The sequence below is a fragment of the Haemorhous mexicanus genome, chromosome 8 (genome assembly GCF_027477595.1).
Source record: "Haemorhous mexicanus isolate bHaeMex1 chromosome 8, bHaeMex1.pri, whole genome shotgun sequence".
NCBI classification, from domain to species: domain Eukaryota; kingdom Metazoa; phylum Chordata; class Aves; order Passeriformes; family Fringillidae; genus Haemorhous; species Haemorhous mexicanus.
The window spans coordinates 26,286,407-26,313,437 of NC_082348.1; the positions used below are offsets into that span (position 1 = coordinate 26,286,407).

A 27,031-nucleotide genomic window follows, 5' to 3' on the forward strand; every position below is an offset into this window, starting at 1 on the left:
ATTTATCTTCAATTAGAAGCCTGTCTAAAGGCTGTTGATGTCTTTGGGTTTTTCTTTTGCATTATATGCATGAACATATTGCAGGAAGACTGGAAGTGATGTACAACAGCATTGTTAAATGTATGCTGAATTCTGATGTCTGAAAACTATGGATTTAACTACATTTTAAGATTTGAACTTGGCAGAAAAGATACCATATGCACAACAAATAGATTAAACCAGCACCAAAGAAAAGCTGTATCTCACCTTGCTGAAGTAAAGCAGCACTAGAACACAGGTACTCTATGGAAAACTCCATAGCCTTTCAGTCACTTCAATTAAGCACTAGTTTTCACTAATATGTGACAACAAATTTACGGAAGATTAATCATAATCAAAAAGACAAAAACATTAAAAGGTTGAGATTTTAAGCAAATTCTTATTTCAGTTAGTACAACTGTGGATTATTCAGTCTCTTTGTAAAAAGGTTCTGTAAATTTTTGCATTATATGCCACATAAAAGCTTTTTTAAAATGTTCTTTAAAATTTTGCTTTTTATCTGTTTCTGTACAGGTCGAACCAAAACCTGTTGCTGCTATGATCATGAGCATTGGCTACACAGAGTGCAGTTCAGAGACAGTTCTAGGGCACAGTCTGGATTTACTGGCAATTTCAGATGCTTTCTCACTTAGCCAGTGCAAGCTTCCTTCTGAAACAGGGCATGCAGGAGTGAGAGGACAATGCACATTGCCCTGGTGCTACACACAATTCATTCTTCTTCACAATGGCTCTCCTGGTGTTTAATGAGAACCTTAATTAACTGCAGAGCTTTTTTTTTCCACCTATCTTCTTCCCTCGTTATTGGATCCCCAAGTCTGTTCCTAGTTTTGTTTATACCACATTAAAAGCCCATTCTTTATTTTTCTGCATGTCTTATTATGTTCTCAGCTCAGCTCTTCTTTTGCTAACTCTTCTCCCACTCTTCTCCAAAACCAGTCAAGAAAATCAAGTTGCTGGCCATGATATCACTTTGGCAATATTTGCTTTCTTCAAAATATTTGCAGACCTTCACTTTTTCAAGATGAAAGACTTTGTTTTGATGTCTACTCTAAAGTACATAACATCTGAATAGTTGTTTCCACATTTAACTCTTCCATTCCTCAACAGAACTCAATGCAACATCCCTTTGAGTACATTCCCTCTTAAATGCCCCTAGATTTCCTCAGTGAAGTGACTCCTGCTCACAATATTCTTACCAGTCTCATATATTACGGCACCACTTATTATTCAATTGTCTTAGGACCTCACTGATTTTTTTCCCCTGCACGTTGCAAAATGAGAAAAAAATGTTCTTACATTCTCCAAGTGAAACCACAAAGTTGAGTTGTTATATCATTACTGTATCACTGGTGTTCCTTACTTTAAACCACCCCCCTTCTCCCCATTTTTAAAATTAATTTACTCTGTGATGTCACATTTAGAGTGTGTATTCCTGAACCCAAAGGCCACATCTTCAGTTTTAAGTAGCTATACGGTCTACAAACAGATTAGTAAAATAATTAGGGGGTTGTTTTGCACACAAACATTCTATTCCACTATTTCTTAAAATAAGGGAAGCTAAATTTTGCTGACAGCTTCCTTAATGCTACTACTTCTCTGACAGGAAACAATAAAAGACAACAAAGTCTCTCTATTTGCCACTTTAGATATTTCTAAGTCTGTATGCAAAAAAATCAGGAAAAATACTAGATTTGCAATTCTTGGCTAAAACAATGAGAAAAAAACTGTGACCAAATAATTGTGTTCTGCTGCAACAGCATTAACTACTACAGATTAAATTTAACTAAAATTTAATTAGGTCAGATTCATCTTAGCATAACTAAAAGAAAAATTATTTAACAGGTCCTGATAGAATCTGGATGTAATTAATAAGTGTAAAGTTTACCCACCCCACAAAATAAGCCATTTATGAGGACTTTTTGGAAATTAAGAACAGTAAATTTGCTAATATTAAAATATTAGGTTTTAACAGCAGAACATACTGGTAGAATTCTGGTACCATACTGAGTATCTAAGGATACACACAGACACACACACACACTCATGTATACACGTATGTTTTACAACTCATCTTCACTGTATCCATGTCATACACATTAGAACTGAGAATTTGCATGTTTTCTATATTAAAAGATTTACAGAGATCCAAATAACACCGCAGCGGGCATGAGGAGTGATTTATCCTACTGTTTCCACATCTTTTTTTCACTCATTTAAATTCACTGAGTCATTCATCCCTGCCTGCAGAGCCGAGTAAGAATAGCACAGAAGGCTGGAACGAGTTCTTCCACTCCTCAGCAGCCGAGTCGCGCTGCGGCAGCCCGGGAGGGGAGCGGGGAGCGGGACCGTGGCCGGCTCCGGTTACAGCCGGGCCCGCCCGGCTATTTCGGTCCCGGCAGCTGCTCCGCCTGCAGCTCCCCGGCCTGCGTCGCCTCAGCCAGAAATAAAGGAAAAGAACTTCAAACATGCAAACATAAGAAACCGACACCGTGGTGGCATCCAGACGAACTTCGTTACAGGGTTTCTTTTATCCTTCTCTGATTGCAACTGAAATTATTTTAATACAGAAAGCTTCTTCCTGGGCTAAGTGCCTGCTTTGCATATATATGGCAGGGCCACTGTCTAACTAAAAAGACAGCTGCTGCAAATTTCCGACTACAACCTTCGTTTTCTTCACCTTACTATATTGGTTTTACATACCATTCATATCTCAGGTAAATATAAAAATTTATATTTAGGAACTGATAATAATTTGAAAAATCTTAATTTCCAACTAAGTCCCTTCTCTACAAATAAATATAGAAAAATAATTTCTAGTGTTTAGGTTTTAAACAAATAAAAAGACTGACAAAAATTCACAGCATACAGCACATTATCTTCTGCAAAAAATATGGCCACACCAAGATTTTTGCAGCTTGGAAGGTATAGGAACACTAACCCTCCCAAAGAAATCAGCTTTACTGACTTCTCTCTGAAGGACAGCATCAGAAGGAAGGACTAATTTTCAAGTACATTCAGCAACAATCTGACTACAACAGAACCACTACACTAACAAAAGCAAGCATTTTTTTACAGTGGATAACTAAGCATACTGCTGTGAGATCATTTATTTAATATAATCACTACTAGAGAAAATGGCTTTAATGGTATCACAACCCACTATTTTTCCTGATACAAGTTTGTGAAGTCTAACAAAGGATTGTGGATTAATTTTAATTCTTGGGAAAATCTAATTAAGGTTCTTTAACATGGATGGTCTAGGAGTCTTGTATCAAGTATCTGCTGCTTTAATTGTAGAAATAAAATGTTTTATTTTTAACAGAAACCAAACCATACTGAGGAAGTCTCATAAGGGAAAAGCAAGAGCAGTAGATCATGTTTAGTCAGTTGCTCTTGTCCCTGAACTACATTAAAGCTTCTCACACCAGGTAAGCCTGACCTTTGTGACTTATGAAGAGGGAAGTGCACTTCATGCCAAGAATGAGGAGCTTGAGATGACACTGCCAACACCCAACACTTTGATATTAATTAGGTGCTGCATTCTCCAATGTATAAACTATGCAGCCCAATTAACATACGTGACCTACGATCATACTTAAAGCCACCTCACCACCACCAAAAAAACCCAAAAAAGCCTCTTACCCATCTTTTCTTACACCCATCCTGCTTACAACTCAAAACAGTCAAAGGATATATAGTAGAAGCAGCAGCATAAATATCAGCTTTTGGCTGGACATAATAGTAAGAGCTTCTTTTCTGACTTGTTAGTGGCAGGTGGGCAAGGTAATGCAAGGTTCCCTGTACACTGCCAATGTCATTGTCTGCCACTTACTCCAGCCCAGAAGGTGACAGTACATGCCTTCCCATTACTCCTGCTTAAACAAATAATAAAACTACTTTTCATGAACTTCACAGATTGAAGCAAGTATAAAAAACATTCAAAGGGATCACTGGAAAAGCCTGAGTTACAGCACTGTTGAAAAGAAAATCAGAAGGAAACCTGATGTGTGGGATATCTGAACTACAGAATATACACAGGACAGTCAGCTAAAGGCAGTTTTCAAAGTGTGAAAAACAATGCATACCATTTAAGTTACTCATACACACTGTGAAGTTCATAAATGGATGATAAGCATTCAGTAAAATGATTTGGGCATTGTTTTGCAAGTTCAGTCAAAAAAATTGGCTACTACATTGTCTCAGAAACACCAGTTGTTCCACACGCAGCAAACTAACTGCCTAGAAATGTGACTCTTCTCCCACACTTCTTAGCCAACTCCCCACATCTCCCACAGAGGGATCCCTCGTTCTCCCCCAGATCTCCTACAGCATGCCAAGCGAACAGGAAAAAATAAAATCTTCTGTGCATAGTCCAGAGCAGTGTATGCACCAACACTTACATCCTGGGCTGAGTTACGTTCCTCTTTTCCCTTGAAAAACCTCTACCTTGGAAATTTTTCCTCTATTCCTCTATTCAGTTCCTAATTTTTCATGAAAATGGTAGCAAATTAATCTCTTGAGACTTTTCTCATCTTTCACATATGGTTGAAATTGGCTAGCAGATTACAGAGTTAGAGGTGGAGACAGAAGGGTTCACAGATGTCAGTCTTCTGGGTCTATAATGCAGTTTTCCTTCCTTCTCTCACAGAATAAACCAAAGAGAGAATACAGAGTACTGAGAGATGTAAAAGGTAGACACATTTACAGTTCAAAACAGAACACACGATTCGAAGCAAACTCAGTAAGGCAACTGACAAAACTGACACATCCCAGTGACTTGAAACAAAATGCCACCACCACCACCCAAAAGCTCGTGGTTTCGAAACTTACAAGACTGAGGGAAAAAGAGAAGGGTAAAGGCATCGTCTGAATGACTGTGTGTCTCATTCATTCTCACAAGAAAGAACAGAGATCTTCCGAACTGCTACCTAGAACTATGCTTCCTCTCCCTTCCCAGTGCAAAAGGCTCGTTCCACTCATTCTCCAAGGAAGTCTGACAAATGTTCAGACACTATCTCTGTCTGGCTGTCTAATACGCCTTGGTTCTCATCCCACAGCAAACCAGACCCAATCCTTCATCCTTTCAAATCTCTCCTGTCCCAGCCTTTCTTCCTGCTCACCACACCCCCTGACTGACCTCTCCTATCAGATTCCCAGCTGCTCAGCCCAGCTCCCAGCTCTGCAATTAACACATTAACAGACATCTCCAGGCAGGAAGGCACCATCAGGAATCAAAATTCTGGGAAGAGCACAGTTCTCAAAATTTTTAAAAACTAAAAAACTGCATTTTAAAACACTGATGACCACCTCAAGGTTTTCATCACAAATTACTGCAGCCAAGGTCAAGACACTAAGCTTAAACACAGGAACTTATCTAAAATGGTATTCCCCAGCAATGGCCTGTGTATGTACACTACACTACATTTTCAGGTGGATTGCCACATATTAATTATGGCATATCTTAATCTTGCATGATAAAAGAGGCAAAAAAAAAATCTACTAGTGTTGCATTATGAAAAACATGATAATTAAGTTCTGTAACAGGCCAGACTACCTAGACAGGCTGCGAAATCCCTCTTCACTGGAGATTTTAGAGCTGTTAGACAGACATTATTATCTTATACATTATATACTTATACAACCAGGCCATGGAGGAAACAGAGAAACAACTTCCAGCTTTATACTTCTGTGAACTTACACTTCAGAAAAAAAATAAGAGGGGAAAAAACGCTACACCACCAAAAAACACAAACAAGTAAAAAACAATCAACCAAAAAAAACCCCACAAAAAAATCCCAAAACAAAACACCATAAAATCCACACTGTAGAAAATCAGTTTGCATACTAAAATGTTAGTCTTTTGGGGAACAGTTCCTGTATTTCACTTATTCTTAAATTCAAAATCAAGCAGTTAGTAGCTCCACTGAGTCTACAATCTCAATAAAATTAATAGTTACTGCCTGTAAGCTATGCACAGATTCCAGTCCTACCCAACCTAAATCATCACCCAGCCTGTTTTATTCAGGGCATAAACATTTTGTTCCAAATGAAACTTTACACTCAGCTCACAGCCCTGGCTATAAAGTTATATTCTGCCCAGAAAGTGACAGCACATATTCATAGCACAGCCAGACTGAGTCCAAACACAATGCAGCTCCAGTACCAGGCACTCTGTTGTTAGAAATAAAACATTGCTGAAGAGTCCAATATAAATTTCTTGTCTCTCCAGTGAGAAAGGTAGAGGAAAATGGTATCTGTGTAATGTCTCAGGGCTTGAAATTTGGGTTCCTTGGCCACCAGATGAGCACAGCTTCCATTTCCTCACAGGCTGTGCCAGCACTGCACAGTGCAGTACCCCAGTACTGAAGTCTGCTTGGGAACTGGAAGCAGCTGAGTAAAAATATCACAGAGGCTCACAGAGGCTGATTTACCTAATGAAAAAAAGGTTCTTCCCAGCAGGGTGAACAGCTTGCACAGCTACACAATTTCTTTACACAAGCACACAGCCCACGAAGGCCCAGCCTGGTGTCCAGGCTGCACTTGTGCTGTGGTTATCCTTCAGGCATACCAGTGTGCACCTCAAGCCAACAGCCTGGCTCCCCTTTCCCAGGCTAAGATTTCTGAGATGACTCCCAACACAAACAGAAAAATAAACAGAATTTTGAGGTTACTTTTGAAAAAAAAAACATAAACAATGGGTGTAGCTCTAGTAAATAAGTAGAAATTGGGGTGCACATAAATTTAAAAAAACCCCACTGTGTAATATGCAAGATACACAGGGTCAGTTGCTAATTTGAAACACTGAATTAGACGAACTGAGTTGAATATCCAAAGGAGATTATTCCTCATTTCACCCAATTCACATTTCAGACAAATTATGTTGAGATACTGAAGTAACTTAAACGAGCAAGACAGAATTAGATAAAGATGCTTCAGTTCACTCATTTTAATTAATAATTAAAATTATAATTTTAAAAAATTCAATCTCTATCCAATTCCTTTCACGCTTTAATTTTTTCAGCCCTGTTGAACTGCACAGATACAGAATTATGAAAATACTCCCAAAGATAAAAGGATATTCTGTTTGCTTTAATTTTCACCTTATACTTTCTGCAAATAATTTACACATTAGAGAATGGAATGCTGTCTACCCTGGACATGTATGCAGAAGGAAAAGTGGTTCAGTATTGCATATCACAGAACGTAAGCAAGTGAAATGAGGAAAGATTGTATCTTTAATATCTGGTCCATAAGAACACCCAAACAAAATTCTTTTGCAATACTGGGGAACAGCTCAAAGGTTCACCAACCACCTCTTCAGGCACAAACCCTCATGATTAACACACCAGAATCCTCTACAATATAAAGACATATATAAATATGTCTCACAGTTCTAAACAAAAGATTTAGAAATAAGTATTTCAAATAACTTGAAAAATAAAGAACAAAGTGTTGCAAACCATTTTTGTCCAATACTGCTTTTTAAACCTCTACCCAAGACTGCTGTCAGTAAAATGTCCTCACTAAAGCATTTCTCTTTACAAAGACTAATACATTATTTAAATGCAGACTTATCAGATAACTGTTAAGATCTGTATTTTATGGAGGAAGCCAGTAATATTTTGCTCCTAATAATCAGCAAATATTTCTGCATCTAGAGCTAATTCTTTATTATATCTTCAATTAGAAAGGGGAAGGAAGAATCACCGTCTTGCTTCATTCATATTCCAGATTATGAGTGGAACTATCATTCACAACCCCACAGTAAGATTTTTTTGTGTCATCTTCTTTATTCATCATTTTATCATCCCTTTCCTGTCCATACTAAGCCCAGGTCTTTGTGGAGCTCTCCCCAGAGAGGTCCAGATATTCTCCTCCAGACAGAAACTTAAAAACCTGTTATCAAAATACTTTCCCTCTGATGTCATGATTTTGCATTTATAGGCACTCAATTCTATACACTGCTGAGATATAGTATCTGTTCACTAATCAGAAGAAAGAATTAATAGGGGTTTCAAAGCTACAAAGGCAGCATTTTCACTCTGATGGGAGCATACAGTTCATACTTTGGGGGAGGGGAAGAGAAGAAAGAGTGTTGGCTCTTTCATGAACATAAAAGGGCAGAATTACACATTAGTGTAGCTTCCCCATGTATAGACATTTTTTTTCTGAAATGCAGTGTAAACTTAAAATCAGCCATTAGCTTCCTTAACTAAAGCTCAAATCATCCATGTAATTACTTTTACAGAGGATTATGACCAAGTTTTTTTTAAATGTGAATTGTTAAAATTTCACAATTAAGAAATAAATCACAATGGGAAAACAGGTTCCTATTCACAAACCAACGGACCAAGCTGGCATAGTTAATACCCTTTTAACAAGGCAGAACTGAAATACTGGGAATGCTGTTGCCAGGTCAGAATTGAAGTGAATTGGGTAAACCGTGCAAATGGGCTCTTACAGCACCTGCCCAGCCCTTGGCCTGGTACAAATCTCTACTTGCTCCTTCACTAACCCTTCTTCATCAGGGCACAGAAATTACCAACTCACTGAAGTTTTCACAAAGGCAAAAAAAAGGCTACACTTTTTAAAAAAATATATTTGAAAGAAAAGTTGAGATGCTAAGCATTCTTGATTCATATGTGCTTTAATACCAAGATTTTTGACCTTCAGAAGTCCCTTCTCCCAGGGGGAAAAAAAAAGAGGGGAATAAACCAAAAACACTCCTCAGAAACGACCACAGAGAGACGCTGCAGACATCCATCTAAAATAATGGCAGTCAAAGGTCAGGATGATATAGGGAACATCAAGCTTTTCATTTATGAATCTTCCTGAAAGAGACCTCTTAGTAAGCAGAAGCAAGAAAATCAGGGAGTATCCAGTCAGAGAGATGTAGAAAGTGCCTAAACATGTGTAATTTACAGGATTTTCCTAATAATGACACCAAGTATCTTCAACTTTGACAAATTAATTTTAAGACTTCACTGAAACATAACATGGAAACCACCATCAGCTTGTTGGGTCATCTTAGCAAGATTCAGCAATTTTCCTCTGAAGATCTGCTTATGAACTATATCCAGAAGATTACAAAATATCACGAAGAAAAGCAAGCACTGCAGATTGGATCCGGATCGAATAAAACGACACAAAAGTCGCAGGAGTCTTCCAAAAGTGCTGGAAAAAGCATACTGCAAGAACAATCGGTATTCCTGCCTAACAAAGCTGGGTTACACTCGAAGGCTCCAACATGTTAATCTGTCACCGTGACAGAAAAGCAAAGGATGCCAGACCAACACACATCTCTTTTCCAACACCCTGCACTATCTAACACTGAGCTTCTGAACACAATTAAAAATAGGACTAGAGCATCCAAATATATGAGTAAGGATGCTCTTAGCGTTTCTGCTTCCAACTTCTTGTTATAAAAAAAGAGTACCCTTCAAGACCTTTCAGAATTCCTTAATAGCGTTTTTTGTGTTCTATAATCACAAGTGACAAAAGAAATAGCTCCATATTTGCTTCAGATCTCTCCAGGGGAAAAAAATAATACACATTACAGTAATTCTGTTACAAAACTACAGCACATGTGTAAGGCCCCGAGAAGCACCGATGCTGATAAAATTAAAAATGGCTGTGCCCGAAGATCCCACAGCGAAACAGGCACAGCTCTGCTGACGATTAAAATATATATTAAAAATTCCTGCGTTACCTTACAAAGGGCGAGGTATGCAAAACAAAAAGATTATATATATTTCCAAAACTGAAGTAAGTTATTAGACAAGAGATGCAGATCTAAGCAAAGCATTCTTACTGAGTGCAGGTCGAGCTCATTTACACAATAAAGCAGATTTTATTCCCCGAGACACTCAACGTATCACGATTTCAAAACTTTTATCAGGCTTCGCCGCTGAAATAGATGCACACCACTTTGTAAGGAGGCACAGATGTGCCCAAATACCAGCGGACCCCACCCCCTTCCCGCTGCCAAAATGGCCAGTTCGTTCCACCCAGTGGCTACTCACCAGCCGCAGTGCCGAGCAGCAGGGTGGCACTGGAGAGCAGGAGCACCAGCACAAGGTGCTGCAGTGAGGCAGGCATACCTGGGCAAGCCACGGTTCGAGCCGGCAGGAGAAAAAAAAAAGGGGAGAAAAAAAAAAAAAAAAAGCCAAACCCCGAAGAGAGGAAATTCCTCCTGCTTTCGCACAGCCTTCCTTAACTCTCTCGGTTTACAATCCCGTCTGGAAGGGCAAATGGCAGATGAGAGGAGCCGTCTTCGCTCTTACTCCATTACAGCCGCCTGCCTTCATGCCTCGGGAGCCGGCAGCGCTCAGCGGACACGGGGGAAGCGCCTGGCTCTGCCTCCCAGCCCCGCGGCATCTCCCCCGCCGGGGAGGACGGCGGCACGCTCCCGACCCCGCTGGGAACCGGGCTATTTCCCACGCAGCTTCACGACATCGAAGAAAGCGCCCGGTTGGGAAGGGAACATATCCAGACGCGCCCACAGCGGTGTCAGTCAGCGCGGGCCCTGCGGGCCGGCCGGGGCACGGAGAGCGAGCTAGGGGCTCACGGAGGCGGCGCGTCCCATCCCGGCAAAGGTCTCTGTCCTCTGGCCGCCCCTCCTCGCTGCCTCACGCTCCGGGGAAGGCGGCGGCGAGGCCCCCTGTTCTCACGGCTGCATCCCGGCCCATCTGCCTCCCGCGCCGGGCGGGCTCCTCCGCGCTGCCCCGGCCCCCGCCGCAGCACCGACGCCACCCCCGGCCACCCCGACAAAGGTGGGGCCCGGGGCGGCGAGGCCCCTCCTCGGCGGCTCCAGCTGCGAGCGCACCCGGCTGCTCTACGCGGGCAAAGGCCCTTCCCGTCCTCCGCCTCCCGCCCCGAGTTTCCACAGCGCCGGGCAGCCTAGCCCGGCCTCCTCACGCCGGTCTCCGCTCAGTCCGTCCGTGCTGCCAGCGCCTTCCTCCCACCGCGCCGGGCTCGCCGGCGAGGGGCCGCTCCGCCTCCTTCCCCTGCCCGCCGCCGGCTGCGGGCGGGAGCCGAGCGAGGGCCGAAGCTCCGCCGCCCGCGCCCCCTCTCGCCCGCCCGCCCCAACAGCACGGGCGGCTCCAGACACAAAGGGGAGTCGCTGCAGCCGCCGGCCCGGGCGCCCGTCCCGCCGCGCCGCCCCCGCCGCCCGGCTCCGCCCCGCACCATCGAGGTGGCTCCAGGTAGGCAGAGCGGGGCGGCCGGGCGGAGCTCCGCCGGCTGAGGGAGGGGGCGCGGGGCCGAGGGCACCGCCACGGTGTGAGCTGCGGGTGAGGGGCGGCTCCGTGAGGAGGGGAAGGCCCCGCTAGACCTTGCCGAGAAGGCCGCGAACGGCCCCCCCACCCCATGCAGGCTGTCTGTGAGGGAGGCTGTCAGCAGGGAGGCGTGAGCTCAGGATTCACAAAAAAGCCGCCTGTAACAACAAGAAAAAAATGTTTAGCAGTCTCCGAGATTGCGTCATGTTTGAACTCGGCGGCCTGCCTGTCAGACACCCGGAGCTTCTGCCTCGTCCTCGGGTTCAAGCCCCCGTTATCTCTGTCCCTGTGAGCTCCCCGAGCAGCGCTGGCCCTGCCACCTACTGCTCTCCCGCGGTGAGCCCGGGCAAGTCGGAAACACAAGATCACTTGGGTTGGAACAGAGCTCTGAGATCATGGAATCCAACCTGTGACCGATCACCACCCTGTCAGCTAGGTGCCGCATCCAGTCTTTCCTTAAACACCTCCAGGGACGGTGACTCCACTACCTCCCTGGGCAGTCCATCCCAATAGCTAATCCCTCTTTCTCTGAAGAATTTCTTCCTGATGTCCGATCTGAAATCCATTCAGCTCATATGGCTTCAGCCACATGACTCTCTCAAGTAAAACCATTATCTACCTCTCAAATTAAAGATATTTTATGATTTCAAAACATAGACAAAGTGAGCTCACTCAGCTGTTTGTATGCTTTAACCTTTGCTGTATTGCACAGGACCAAAGAGATAAATTGAGGGCAGCAGCTGAAGGGAGAGCTGTGACTGGAACGTAGTGTCTGATGTTCTGGCCTAGGAGGGCTCTTTCAGGCAAGTTTTACTGGCTGTTGCATAGAAAAAAAGGTTCTTAAGAACACCCTGCACACCGCAGGCACCTTCATATCTGAGCACCACCAAAGGTTTGGTTATGGGAAATGCTTCTCTGTGCCAAAATTCCTATACCAGTTTCAAGAGTGGACTAAAAGTTCAGAAATCCAATTCCACACCTCCAAATATTGAATGCTGCTACATAAAATGGTGTAGTTGCAAGTCAGAGTTACAATTTTAGTGGTAATAAAAGCTTTCTGCACAATTCCATTCTTCTTCACAAGCCATAATGGATGAAATAGATGTAATCTGATACTTTGATCATCAAGAGAATTATTAAATAAATTGTACTAGGATTTTCATCACTGTGATGCTTTGGCCAGGGTCATAGCTTGACATTCCTAGGGTCAAGGTGAATTTACACTGATAGTTATAACATATTTTTAAAGTTTCCTACAATATTTTTACTTCCAATCTATGCAGATCCAACATGAATATTGGTGAGACAATAAAATATAGAATCACAGATTGTAGTTTGTATTGCCACTTTCCAGAATTGCAACCACATATTAACCACAGTATCCTTCCTGTTATTTGTGAATTGTGAATGTCAAGAAATAACCTTTAACAATAAGCTTTTAACACCAACACCAACTCTCCCCCCTCAACAGCTAGAACAATTTCACCTCCAAGAGAGGGAAAAAGCCCCAACACTGAATATTTTTTTGCAGCACCAAAATCCAATGTTCTTTTCTGGGTCCACAGACACCAAACTATGCAACACACCTTCTGTCCAGCTGTACCTACCAATAAAAGAAGCAAGATCTACTTTGTTCAGAGAAAACAAGAGCCTTGCCATGTGGGTTGCACAGCACTGCCACTGTTTAGATGGTTAAAGAAAATTACTGTAATTGTTTATGACGTGTATGAAAACCTGCTCAGCCTGAAGTAAATGACAGAGGTCTCACTTGTTTCAATAAGTCTAGTTTGGGCTCAATTAATACTAGTTCCTCTCCACCAGAAATTGTACAAAAACATATATTCTGCCTTAAAATACTTTTCTTTTTTTATCTCCACAAAACGATTTGAATTTTGTTCTGTTTTCCTAAAATGAAGGAAAAACACATGCCATTTTTAATACAAGTATTTCCTTTTAGTTTCACGAAAAACCCAAACCTGATCAAGAGAACACCCAACTGAAGGGCAGGAGGCTGTGCATCTGCTTTCCTGGAGCTTCTATCAGCCCCTTGGACTAATCTCACACACTTAAAATCACAGCAGTTTGCAAGAATTTCCCCTGCTTCCCTAAGCTATGCTGAGTCCTGCGGATGCTCTCTGCAAGGGCCGGGTGCCCCCTGGCCCGGCGTGGCTGTGCCCAGCCCACTCACACCCCGGTGCCAGATGGCAGGGCAGGAGCTGCAGGGCAGGAACTGCAGGGCAGGAGCTGCAGGGCAGGAGCTGCAGGGCAGGAACTGCAGGGCAGGAGCTGCAGGGAAGGAGCTGCAGGGCAGGAACTGCAGGGAAGGACCTGCGGCACCCCGGTGTCCCCGGAGCTGGCAGCGCCCAGGAGAGACTGACCCCCAGACAGACGTGGAAAGCAATCGCTGCTGTCTAAGCACAGAAGCAGCTTCCTTTTCCCACGGTGGTGGGAGGAAACCAGGGATCCAAACTGTCACAGTCAGGCTCACTCATTGTTATGTGCTTGGACAAGAACATATTTATAATTCTTCCTGTGATATTGTTTTATCTGTAAGCTAGGATTTCGCTCTCCTAATATTCAGCAACACCAAGCAAGACCTACAGAAAAGTAGTCAGCATAATGAAAAATTGCAGAGCTGCAGGACAGTCAATCTGGGGTGCAGGTTCTGGTAAAGATGGGGGGGAGACAAGAGAAAACACATCAAATTTACCAAGATTTAAAGGCCAATATTCTGACTGAAGCACTGTATTTCCACCAGCAAGAACTCTGACCAATGAAACAACACTATTGAACTTAGTGGAGATAAGACTGTTAAAAAATATGAAGAGGAAAGGCCTTAGGAAGCAGATGGCTTTTTGCAGCTGTGTTCACTGTTCTCCCAGCCAGGCAGAGGCAAGGCTGCACCAGCAGCACAGTCATGGGGCAAGGACGAGGAGGAGAGTGGCAGAGGAGCCAGGGTCTGGTGGCTGGAAGCTCCCCAAGATGAGGGTCAGATGCAGCAGGGGACGTGCATCTTGCCCTTGGGTAGGGAGCTCTGAACAGCACAGGCACAAACAGCACGTGGGGGTTGCCCTTTGCTTCAGTGAGGCACAGGGAGGAGAAATGCAGCTGATAGGAGGCTCAGGAGTGTCCCACTCTGGCTCAGACTGATGCAGACACAAACATGCTGATACCACTGCACGTAAGAGAAATTAAACATGTCCTTGTTAGCAGCATCTCCTTTAAACAACACACATATTTATTTTTAATTAACTGGAATAAGGGAAACTGTTTTCATGCTACCAAGAGAGTATTACAATCAGTGGAAAATAAGATGAACAAAGAATTAGGAAAACTGACATGAACTATGAAACAATAGCTTGGGTTTCATTTTTTTTAAGAAAATCCAATGTTCAGGCACTTTAAAAAGATTTCTCAGGGTAGGTTCACTGTTATCCAAGAGTTTTTCAGCGCTGATGCAATATAACTGTTATCATTGTTAGGACTCAGGGGACTGTTCTTTTTGACAGGGCCTTTCATGAAGTCAACAAATCAGTTTAAAACAAGCCATAAATTATATTTGGCTGCCTGTCAGCTTGGCTGGGGTGTTCTCCCAGTGCTGCTGTAAGTGTTGGGGAAAGAATACAACAACATGTCCAGATATTCTGCTTTTAGGGGATATTTTGTTCCTAATTTAAAAAGAAAGCATCCCCCTAGCATTGACTCTGATGCATAAACTTATGTTAGAACAGCCATCAGGATTTTTACAGACTTCCCTACAAATAAATACACCCGTTCTGGATCCTAAGTGATAGCTCAATAAATAATGGACTCGGTACAGATCTCCCCAACAAATGCCTGGCACTCATTGCTAAACTAGGGAACTGTCAGCAGGATCATCACCCCAGTCTTGCTCCTGTATGTGGAGAGAGAGGTGGTTCCTGATAGATGGGATCCAAGCCTCCTGTAGCTCTCTAGATATTATTAACATCCTGAATTGCAGCCAGAACTCACAGAAAAGACAATAGTGTCTACTTACAGTCTGCTGAGTTAGCAGCTACAGCTTCAGTCAGTGCAGCCAAACAAGTAATCACACACAGACGTCATTACCTTTGGAAGTGTTTGGTTCCTTGTTTTATATGGATTTTCCCATCAGTGTCCCATCCTGGCTGCTGCAGGGTGGCATTAACACACCCCCTCAGAGTCAGGGCAGGGAAGGTGGCTGTGGGAAGACCACATGTACAGGAAAGCAGGCACATATGCATAAGGAAAAATGATGAAACCTCTGGAGACTTCAGAAGCAATCTGAACACAGAAGTACCTTCCTCGGTCATGGACATGTTTCCTTGGGAATAGGGAAAGGCACCCTGTCCTTCAGAGCCTTTTTACAAACTACCAGCAGCACTTTGATCTTGTCTGTTGGGTTTTGCTCCTTTTCTGGGGCTTGGTATTATCTTGGGAAAACAGATTCTACAAAGAAGGGAGAGAGGGACACCAAGCCTTGAGAGAAATCCCAAAGAAGTCCTTTATGGGGTAAAGTCTGTTTCTTTCTGTTCTTTCTGTCAGGCAGGAAAAGCCCTATCCACAATGGTCAGCCTGTCCTGCCAAGATGTGAGAGTGGCAAAAGCTCCTGTGGCATCACATACCAGACCAGGCTCTCGTGCTCCCAATTCTACCAAAAGCCTTAAGGAAATGGTAAATCAAATTCCCTGCCTCAGAGGGAATTAATTTCCCCTTTAGTCCAGTTAAATAATCTGTGCCAGACATTACTTTTGGCCTTTAGGCTCATAAAAATCTGTCTGAGGGCTGTTATGATTTCATTTTTCTTTGTCTCTGAGGCAAAGAAAAGAGCACCAACTGTTGAGCTTTTGAAAAAAAACCCAAAACATTTATGAGTATGAACTAGTAAGTGTTTTCAGACCTGAGTGTTTCTAACTCTACCAGGCTGTTGTGTAATCTACTACAAGGTGAACCAAATTGTGCAATGAAGTCATGACAGTCTTTGACACCAACATCCTAAATCAGAAGAGAAGTTTTGTGGCAGCTTTGTTTACCTTTTGATAACAGACTCTTAATAAATTGAATGCAAAAATTAATTGCACCGCTCTTGTGGCAGTCCCCAGAAAGATCTATTTTGATGTTTCAAATTTTTTTTTGTGCTGGTCTCACATTCCCTGGTTTTGGTGTAGCAAGTGGTTTCCTATGGGGAGCCCATAATTGCATGATCAAAGGATCATGTGTGAGGATCAAGCCTGGAAACATAAGCAGGTGGGTGTGGGACAGGTCAGCCTTGAGTATGCAAGGAGAAGGAGGAGGAAGATGCACACTGTGGGATAAACAAAAGAAGTATTTTGTTTCTAAAAGGATTAGCAGTGAAATGGTTAATCACCATTTTTACATTTCATAATACATTATATTTCCCTGTGATAATGAACTACCAACAGTGTTGGTAGCAGCTGCTGCCTTGTTTTAGAGATAACAGTGCTTAGTCTGTGGAAATCTTATCTCCACTTTGGGGGTGGAGGTGAGAGAAACTTTCAAGTTAGCTCTGAGAAGCACCTCCTACTTTGAATTAAGTCTGAAATCATATGTTAAAGGCCTTTTACAGCTTGTCTGAATCTCTTGGCTTGTTCATCACAACATAAAATAGGAAATTTGCTGCAGGGTTTTTATCAGTTCAAAACATCACTTATTCATTAAATCCAACAATGGACGTAGTCAGAAATAGAAACGTAATGAGCTGTGTCAGAATCATCCTCTGGTCTGCAGCAGATGGGTATGTCATCACCACAGACCTGCAGGGTTTCATTCCTGAGAGCTACCTGAGCCTTCTCAGACTCACGACAGGCAGCTGGGAACAGAGCTCAGGGAATCTCCAACACTCTTCTGCTACTGTTACCTTCCTTTGCCTTCTGGTTCTGGGTTGTTGGGATTTTTTTCTTTTCGGTTGTTGGTTGGTGTTTTTCTAATTACTCACTACACAAGAGAGTTAGCACTGCAAGTCAGGTTGGTTTCCAAAAGCCACCCTTTCCTTTTTGGTCTTTAATTTCTTGCAGACAATTAGGATTTGACATAAAAATATTTCTCCAATCAGCTCAATACTATCAGGAAGCTAATAAAAATGCCCTCTGAGAACAAAATGAAAGCCTCTGATAGACCTGCACTCAGTTTTCCATGGTGGGGGTCCAGAGGAAGCAGGCTTTGTTTGTGCTCATTGCTGGCCACCCTTGAACTTCACATCAGCTTGACAAGTGCCAGGCATTCATCTAAAGGACAGAAATGGTGTCTACAACATGCATTTGTTCCTTGTCAAATGACAGTGTGGAGGGAACCCTTTTTGCTCTGACTTTTTAGAACTGTTGCCCTTTGCAATAGGAAAGGAGGCATCGACTTTGAGCTCAACAGCAGAGCTTCTTCAGGTTTTGCCTTCTCTTGCAAATGTGAAAAAGATTAAAAACAGAGTTGAATTGAAGCCCCTTTTAACTCAGATTTTGCTGCCACTGCAAGGACACTGTCAGAGGGCTGACCACTCTCAGATCCATAGCTTCCAGAGAAAGGTGCTGCTGAGTGTGCCTGCCCAGTGTTCTGGAAACATCACCTGGAGCAAGAGAAAAGTAAAATTATTCTACCTTTTACTAAACCAAATAGGAGATTTCTATCCCTTCTGCTTCTGCCTGTAACATGACATCTGTTGCCTGACAATTTTGAGACATTTTTATCTAAGATTGTTCCTTCAGATCAAGAAATGAGTCAGTACCTCTGCACACCCTGCTTTCTTCTCATGGATTGATTTAGAAACATGAACCCAACTAACTGCTTCCCCAAAGTATCCATCAGGAACCCTACCTCCTTGAAGTCATACAGGCCAGGACACCAACTCCAGCCACGAGCATCCATCCTGGTTGCTGGGGCCTGCAGCTAACATTGAGGGCACAGTTGCTTCCTATCCCTCTGAGCTGAGTAAAATCAATGTCCGAGCAGGGTTTCCCCTCTCTAGCATTTTTGCCAGTTTTGCTTTTGTATTTTTTTACTTTCAATCATCCCCTCAACTTTGGAGAAGTTGCCTTTAGCAAAAGGAAAAACTACCACCCCTATAGCTCTGCTCTCATAAGTGCTGAAGCTCTCACATTCCCAGCAACAGAAGGGTGGAAGGGGTGTGAAATGAGGGCAAAGAGAAGCATGGACCCTGAACTAAATGTTGAACAGAAAGAGGGAGGAAGTTGTAGGCAGGAGAGAGAGGATCTGCGGAGTGAAAGGAGTAGAGAAAATGTTACAGGAGAGGGTTTATGTTTGAATATGGATTTAAATGAAAATGCATTTTGATTTAACAGAAAGGAGGGTGCTAAACTCAGATCTCTAATATGACCCACACTAACAGGGACACTGACTTGGAAGTTTCACAATGCTCATCTGCAGGAGTAGGTCCCTGGGACAGGCTGGCAGATAGTCCTCAACTCAGAAGGAAACAGCAAGTCTCAAGTTTCTCTTGGCTTAACCAAACACTGTAAAGCACATTCTTCCTGCCCTCCACTAGTATTCAGAGCTCCCCTGCGTATTTTGTTGATGAAATCTCGCACCCCAATTCAGGAGATAGCAGCATTTGCTAAACATACTCTGCCTTGCTACCAGAAGAGCTTCTGACCTTGTCCTGTCTTCTCCTTAGCGTTTGGCAAATACTTATCTGTACTCACTGTGACCTCCAGCCAGCTGGGTAAAAAGCTTTGGAGCCAAACATGTGCACAAATAATTCCAGGGGCAGCTGTTACTACTGGATTATCTCTTCCTGTGGTTTCTACAGATAGAAATAGTTAATATATGTTGCAGTTTACAGCTCCTTTCCCTTTAGCAGACCAAGGACCATCTTCCTTCAACTCAGGGCCATTAAATCCATCTCAACAAAGAAGGCCTTCAATCTGGTACTCCCCTGTTTTGCCAGATGTATCCTATTGGATGAAACAGAGCCCACAACAGCCAAAATCACAAATCACAGCCCTGCCATCTTTAGCCAAGAGGGTCTCCATTTGATCACTCTTCTCAAGTTATGTGTAACAGAGGCCATTCTGTGTGTATCCAAGCACAGCACCCCCTCTCTCCAACCCCTCCATCCTCCCACAGCCCAGACATGAGGTGTTTTTTCACCCTGACGCATTGAGGTCCACGCCTGATCAGAGTTCATTCAACCCGAAGAGCAGCAATGACTCGCTTCCAAAAAATGAGACTATTATGGCTAGAGACCATTATGAAAGCCTGCTTGAAGCTGAGACCAGATGTGTGCTCAGCTCACTCCAAATATTGCTTAGAGCAAAGCCCTGGATTGTTTTGGTTTTTTTTTTAAACAAAACAGGATTGACAGAATCTCCTCTGTAACAAGAAAGATTTTCTGATGTTTTTCTGCACTGCTGTTGCAGATGTGTGGCTGGGCTGGGAGCTCACACCCACCGACAGAGTCCACAGCAGCTCTCAGAAATGGATGAAGATGTGGAAGGAGCCCTTATGTGATAGGATGGAAGTGAAGGCAATGCCAGCCCATTTAAGTTCAGCTCCAAGAATCAGCTTGTGGCCATTGGGATCATGTTATTCTTTCAGTAGGATGTTCTGTAGGAGCCCCTGGAAGTGAGAGCGATAACATGGCTCTGATCACTTTTTGCCTTTACAGCAAACCTTTCATCAGAGGAACCTCAAAGCAACTTGCCAGCAAGAACGGGCACAACCTCACACTGTGCCTGTGAGATAAGCGAAGGATGGAATAGATTAACTGCCTAAAAGCACACAGCAGCTCTGTGGGATGAAGGAAAAATAAGAAAAAAACCTTATATATATACATACACGTTTGAAACCATACAGGGTTTTATGGAGAGGCAGCCTGGAAGGCTGCCAGGATACTGAAATTGCCACCCCTACACAACCACGAATACCATGGAAACCAGTGGGGCACTGGCAGGCAGGAAAGGAAATCAGCTGAAAAATGGCTTTCCATGAAATGCAGCCAGGCTGGGACACTGCTCCCCTCCTGACTGAGGGAGGCCTACGTGCCTAACCACCAGTGTTGCTGCTGGTGGGAGCTGGGTTCCAGGAGGGAGTCATTCCCAGTAATTTCCCAGCCTGGGGTAACGCTTTCCTGGCGGCGCCCAGTGGATGACAGCAAAAGAGGGATGGCTGAAAACTGCTACATCATGTCAGCTGTGGTGTGGAGGTAATGGAAACCCTGAGTGCCTAGTAAAGCTTCAACACATGCTGGGAGGTATAGGAAGATCAAAGTCAGTTGACATCTGAATGAGGACAGGGAAGGAACATGTATGTGCAAGCTCCTGCCTGCCCTGTCTGGTGAGGTACAATTAAAAAGCAGAAAACACTCCTCAGTTTTCCCTCAAAATACTAAGAAAGCACAAAGAAGGATTCCTTTAACCTGAGCGAAAGTAAGTAGAGAGAGAGGCCTGGAAAACAAAGCCAAAAATAACAAATGAAACTGAATATAACAGGAATAACAGAAATAAACAAACCCAGACAAGCAGTGGAGGAGGAATGAACACACTGTTAATCTGTCAAGTACACCGTGCCCACATCAAACTACAGAGTAAGCCCAGAGAAATATCCAGCCTCCCAGCTGAGCAAGGGCACCTGCTTGTTACCAAACAGCACACATCCCTTAAAAAGTCATGCTCCTGGTAGGCCAGGGGAGGAGGAATTCAAGCAGAGAACAGCTGTACTCATTCAAAATACTGCTAAGAGGAATAGCAGCATCTTATGAGTAAGCTGGATACGGCGCAACCAGCACCAGGCTTGAACAAAAATAGCCCAGTGGAGATGAGAGGCAGGTAGAGACACCAGTACCCAGCTCTCCTTCTGGCTCTCAGCAGCTACACGAGGGTGCAGAGGTGATCTCCTACAGAGCCTAGACTGAATAGAGTCAGGGGAACATTTCTACAGAAAAGCAAAGAGGGCTAGGAAACCAGAGAAGCAGCAGAGCAGCATTTCTGCTATGCTAAAAGGCACAGAGCTAACAGACCTTCCAGTGGCCACAGGGGAGGGCTGGAAGGGGATGGGAGCATTGCCATGGCTGGCCCTGATAAGGCTCTATCTAGGAACAGGAGAGGGCTGTGCAGCTGAGAAATGGGTCTGGAGGAGTGCGAGAACAACAGGATAACATCAGGCACTTCTCACACAGCTGAAGGACCGCCACTGGTCATCAGGAGACAAGTGCAGATGGGAGACTTTGAAGTGGTGCCAGAAAAAACAAGCTACAGCCAGGGTCGAGGAACATGGGATCCAACTCCTAGTTGTCAGCAATTGTGGCGTATACATTGCTGAAAACAGATGCAGTGCCAGGAAAATCCAACTCCCAGCATGAAAAGAATAACTTAGGAATGATAATGAGAGAAGCCAAAGCAACTGCGACTGTGAATTAGTGATTACATAAAAGTTTTTATCTTAAAGTTATGTTAGGCCAAATCCTGAAGTAATTTTTTCATCCAAGAATACTCCCTCGAGACCCTGTGATTTGGCCACAAATTGCTACATTAGGGAAAAAAAAAAAAAAAACCAAACCAAACAAACAACACCCCCCCCCCAAAAAAAATAAAAAAAGCACAACAAAACAAAGATTTCCTTTTTATGCTGGCTGGAAATACACAGCAGGCAACAGCTTTGACTGGCATCAAAATTTTCTCCAGCAGGTAGCTGAAGTCCTGTGCTTTATGCCACCATCCAGCATCACTGTGAGGGACAGGCCAACCTTCAGAATTTGCTCCCTTATGTGGCTGCTGCGCAGGGAAGAGGGAACTAGGGAACTGTGACTGCTTGGTATGAAGACAAGTACATGTTATTCAAGCTCCCTGAAACAAGTCAGGTACAATCCACATCACAGTTCCTCCCACTTGGACCTAGCAAAGCTACTCCTGAAAAACTGAACATACAGTGGCCTGGGTACTGCCATAAGGAAACATAGCAATCATTGCTGCCCACCATGTGCTGAATAACAATGAAAATGTCTTTTAAAAATAGCTGATCTGGGACAAAAACTACCAATGGCTCAGTGGCAGGCTCAAAAGAACAGCAAAAGGATTCCCCCTGTCCCATTCCCTGGGCAGTACTGAGCTCAGCAGCAGCTCTGGGCTTCAGACCTGGGGGACTCTGTGTAGTTTCAAATGGGGCATCTGCAAATCCCAGAGCCCAGTAAGTCCCAAAGAGATGCAGCCACAATGAGACACCTCTCACCTCCCAGAAGCTTTCCCCATTCCAGTTGGGGATCATCATACACATGAAACTTCCCTGCTCCTTCTTTGGACTTGGCTTACCAGGAGTAATATGCTGCCAACCTGCAATTGCTAAGGAGGTATCAAAAATAACATGAGAAAGTGAATATTTGGAGCAGGAGACACACCCTTCCCATGACAGATGACCTGCTGTAAAAGCCCTTACAAAAGCAAGGGAATGTGCTCCAATACCTGTCGTAAAATCTGAAGCTTGAATGCTGTGCCGCCAAAAATCCTGGAAATAGTTCTTTCAAATCATGCAAACACTTTAGAGATTCTGAGAGAAGAAATAGCTGGAAATAGTTTTAGATAAAAGAACCTTTCATGCCAGCTGGCAAAAGGCAAACAGATGGATCAGATAGATGGATAGATGGGGCTTAAAGCCACTTTTGTCTCAGCTTGTGTATGCAATGTCTGAAGGCAAGATATCTCATTATCTGACCCTTAAATGTTAGCTTTATGAAATCCTATCAGATGAAGCTGCAGCCTTCAAAAGCACCTCTCAGCTTGGCAGGACTCTCATCTTCCTCCCAGCAGGCCTTGGGCTGGCTTGGTGCTCATGCATACCCCTCAGGTTCTCCCCTGCTCAGAGCACCAATCCAGGCTCTGACAAAGCTCAGGGAGGTTTGTTATGGTGCAGGGAGTTTCACAAATACTTGGTCAAAGCTCTTATGTTCCCATAGTGCAACAGCAGCAGGATGACCCCAGAGGGCGAGAAATGAAGGATGCTGTGAAGGCTGAAGGGAAATCCCCCAAAATGTGTTTGAGATGTTTAACAGAAACTCAGAGAGCAGGATGTGATCCACACAAAACAAACCACAGTAAGCATTCTGTGTTTTTCGTAGCCTGTGCAGCTTGAGTAAAGGTGATGTTTAGTTTTAGCTGTGCTTTTGATGCATGAATCTAGAGAGGTCAAAGTGAGCCACCTCAGAAGGGGAATTACACCTTGTTTGATGGGGATGGGCCTGAGGCACAGCTCTGCAGGAGCCCTTGCAGTTTGCTCAGAGCCAGACACCTGCTCCTCACCCCTCACGTGCTTTTCTCATCAGGTGACTATGATGGGGGGTAGGGCTGTCCCCAGCAGTGGCTGCTCATTGCCTGTGATGTTTGTCACAAATTGCAAGAACCACAGTCCCCACTGGCTCCCTCCAGCATCTCATCCTCTGGGACTTCAGTGAGTCACTGCCACTGAAGTCACTGCCCAGTTCTGCTGGATCACCAGCCAAAGTGAACCAGGGTCTCTGCAGTATCTCAACTGGTTTTACAGAAATCTGGAAAGACTAAAATAAGTACATGGACCAGGAAGAGTTTAACTTTCTTTTAGAAATGCAGTTTTTGCTGTATTTGAACTATGCATCCCTGAAGATTTCATGTCAAAATGGGTTTGTGTATGAATATTAAATGTTTATCAAGAAATTCACAGTTGGAAGTGGTCTGCAATGACAGATCAAAAAGCAAAATCCCCTCTGCACCATTTCTATTCTCATTTTTTATGACATATTAATTCATACAGAAGGACTTTATTACTCACCTTTATAGATATTTTTGCTTTTCACATCAGACATTAAACTTTGCCATCTTGTTCAAGAAGACACCGAGTTACCAAAGACATGGCAGGATTACACCATCAACGTTGCAACATTGAAGCCCTGGCATGACTAATCCCCATGTAAATGGAAAAAGACCAAAGATGGGCAGTCTGTGCAGTGGGTAGGTGCAGAGCCAGACAGTCTCCTCCAGCCCACAGGTGCATGGGAAGCATGTCCCATCCACACAGGAACAGCCTTGAGTCCCTGCCCCCCTTTCCCTTGGGTGCCTTCACAGGGACAGTGGCCCACGTGGCCCTGTGGGCACAGCAGGCCTTGCCTTGTGGTTGTCCCCCTCACATCAGGAGAGTGGCTTAGGATAAGGGGACTGCTCCCAGGATGAGTGTTGGGTTCTTTGTTTCCTTTCATAAGCATGCTCATGGGAAAAATCCACCTTTGCATAAAGCATAAAATCACTTTTAACTGTGGTCTTTGAAAGACAAGCAAAACTGTCTTCCCTGTAGAAACAGCACCTGAGAGAGCACACAGACTTTGGTCCATCTTAGAGAAGTAGCTGCCAGAAGAAGACATCACCAAGCTGGCTTCTCTTTCCTGTAGTCATCCTCTTGTGATGATTCCCAGAGCCCAGCTGAAGGGCATTGATGATGTGCCTGTGTGATGCAACAGCAGAGCTGTGTCAGATCCAACTCCAGAGCACTACTTTCCAGAGTAAGAACACTCATTTTTTTGCTTGACTGGACAGTCTGACCAAAAACTTGTATGAAGCTGGCCCAAACCCTTCCCTAGCAGAGAGCAGGGGTGGATGATATAGGCTCTCACGAGGGTCACCATGGGCCTGTCTCTCTCCTTCTGAATTCATTAATTAGGGGGAGATGAAGGCAGGACTTGCTGTTTCAAGGGACTTGCCCTCACAGGGCAGCATTTCCTGTGGTTTCTGCCATGGAGCTGACAGCACAGGGACCAGAAACAAGAGATGTGAATTAAAAATAAAGAAGAAAGACCTGCATCTTTTGCAGGCATGAAACTTGACTATGGGCAGGGAAAACAGTTCATTGCAGCAGTTTCTGAAGGTCAGAGCATCATGAGGGGATAGCAATCAACAGCTGACAGCCAAAGGAAGCCCAGATGTTTAAGCTGCATGTTGAGCAAATTTGATTGAGAAATCAGAGAAAGCACAGATTCTGTTATTCTACGTCCAGAATATTTTTTTAGGTTAAAAAGGCACTCTAAGCTCTTTTTTTGCAGCTTTGACCTCAGCAAACAGCAGTTGTTCAACTGTCAGAATTGTGAGCTCCAGTGATTTATTCAACTCTCATGCTAGCTGGTATTTCTGACAGCTTGGAGACTCATGTGAATAAATCAGCATTTCAGCTATCATCAGCCTAAGTTTCTACACATTCTGCTAAGACAAAGGAAAATGAACTGGTCCTACAAATGTGTATACCAGGAGTCAGCCAAACCCCAGAGGCTGCTACCTGAAAAAACACTCTGTTTGTTTTTTTTACTTGATGGTACAGTGTGGGACATAACAAGTCTTGTTTCTTAACGCCTGGAGTTACTTTTAGATGACACCTAGATTGTACCTTCAGATTGCACAGGCACACTTGGACTGTGTTGTTACACTGTCACAGGCCCCAGTGCTCACAGGACCTGCACTTGTGACTCACAGGCTTTGGAGGATCAGCCACCACCACTGGCATCCACTCAAGCCTTGTGCAAAACCTTCACCAGGATGGGCTGATGTGCCTGCTCTCACTGCCTGTTGCTGGAAGCTGCCAGGAGACTCCAGGAAATGCCAGTCAGAAAGGGCTGGAGGCAGCAATAAATGAAAAAAATCAGCCTAGCATATTGGAGGATATTTAGTACAAAGGAATATTTACAAGTCCTGCTTTGTGCTTTAGGCACAGCTTTTGATAAAAGTGGTCTTCTCAGCCTCTTTTATTGGCAAAATGATGCACATCAGTTGGACTTTGGAAACAAAAGGTGAACAGTCTGATAGAACAGATGCCTGGTTCCTGAACAAGGCTCTGACCCTCACTCCAGAACAAGTGTCTTGAGTGTTTGCCTGTAAGACTGAGGCCATTTACCAGTGCCTTTCAAAGCAAACAGAAAGCTCACCACTGGCCACAGTAAGAGTTAGATCCAGATGAAATGCTGCATCCAGCAACTCAGTTTTCTACTGATTTTTCAAGAGATAATAAGCTTTTACAAACCTTTGGAGAATGAAGACTTTCACTTGTAGCTCCACTGACTTCACCATCCTTCCCCAACAACATAAACAAAGCAAATTACCTGAGACTTGCAGACTACCTTGGCCAGGACAGCAGAGTCTTCCTGTTTCTACATAAGAGAAAGTATTTCCTGGTTTGCAAGGTGTGGTCAGGCAAAAGGAACAGCTCCTTTTCTTTAATTAATTTTGTTGCTATTTGTATCTGCACTTTTTTCATAGTTTCAGGTGCACTAGTTATCAGGAATATCTGCTGCAAGGCATAAGCAGTGACAGTTCTCAATTCTGCCTTCTCCCCCAAAATAAGTGTGAGGCATTTTCCCACAGATGCTCCAGAGCATTTTGATCACCAAAATATTAAACCTACAAACTCAGGGTGGGGGAAAGGCTTTCAAATCAAGTGAATAAGCCAAGGGGGAAAAAAATAGACTCAGTCATTTCTCCTACCCATTTCATTAATAGCAGTCCACCTCAGAAATGGCACACGCAGAGCCAACCTCTCCGGGTACCTGTGTACCCCCCAGCCCCTGCAGTGCCCCTCTCTGCCCTCCCTGCCACCCTCTCCAAGTGCCTGTGTACCCCCCAGCCCCTGCAGTGCCCCTCTCTGCCCTCCCTGCCACCCTCTCCAAGTGCCTGTGTACCCCCCAGCCCCTGCAGTGCCCCTCTCTGCCCTCCCTGCCACCCTCTCCAAGTGCCTGTGTACCCCCCAGC

At 44.0% G+C, this 27,031-nt stretch overlaps 1 protein-coding gene across 1 annotated transcript in view; it reads right to left on the reverse strand.

Moving 5' to 3' along the window:
• Positions 1-10,998, reverse strand: part of BMPR2 (bone morphogenetic protein receptor type 2) — a 105,352-nt gene extending 94,354 nt beyond the window's left edge. The window contains exon 1 of the mRNA XM_059853303.1: positions 10,062-10,998. Coding sequence (XP_059709286.1) covers positions 10,062-10,137 — 76 coding nt within the window. The 5' untranslated portion in view covers positions 10,138-10,998. The remainder of the gene's footprint in view (positions 1-10,061) is intronic.
• Between the last annotated feature and the right edge of the window lie 16,033 nt (positions 10,999-27,031).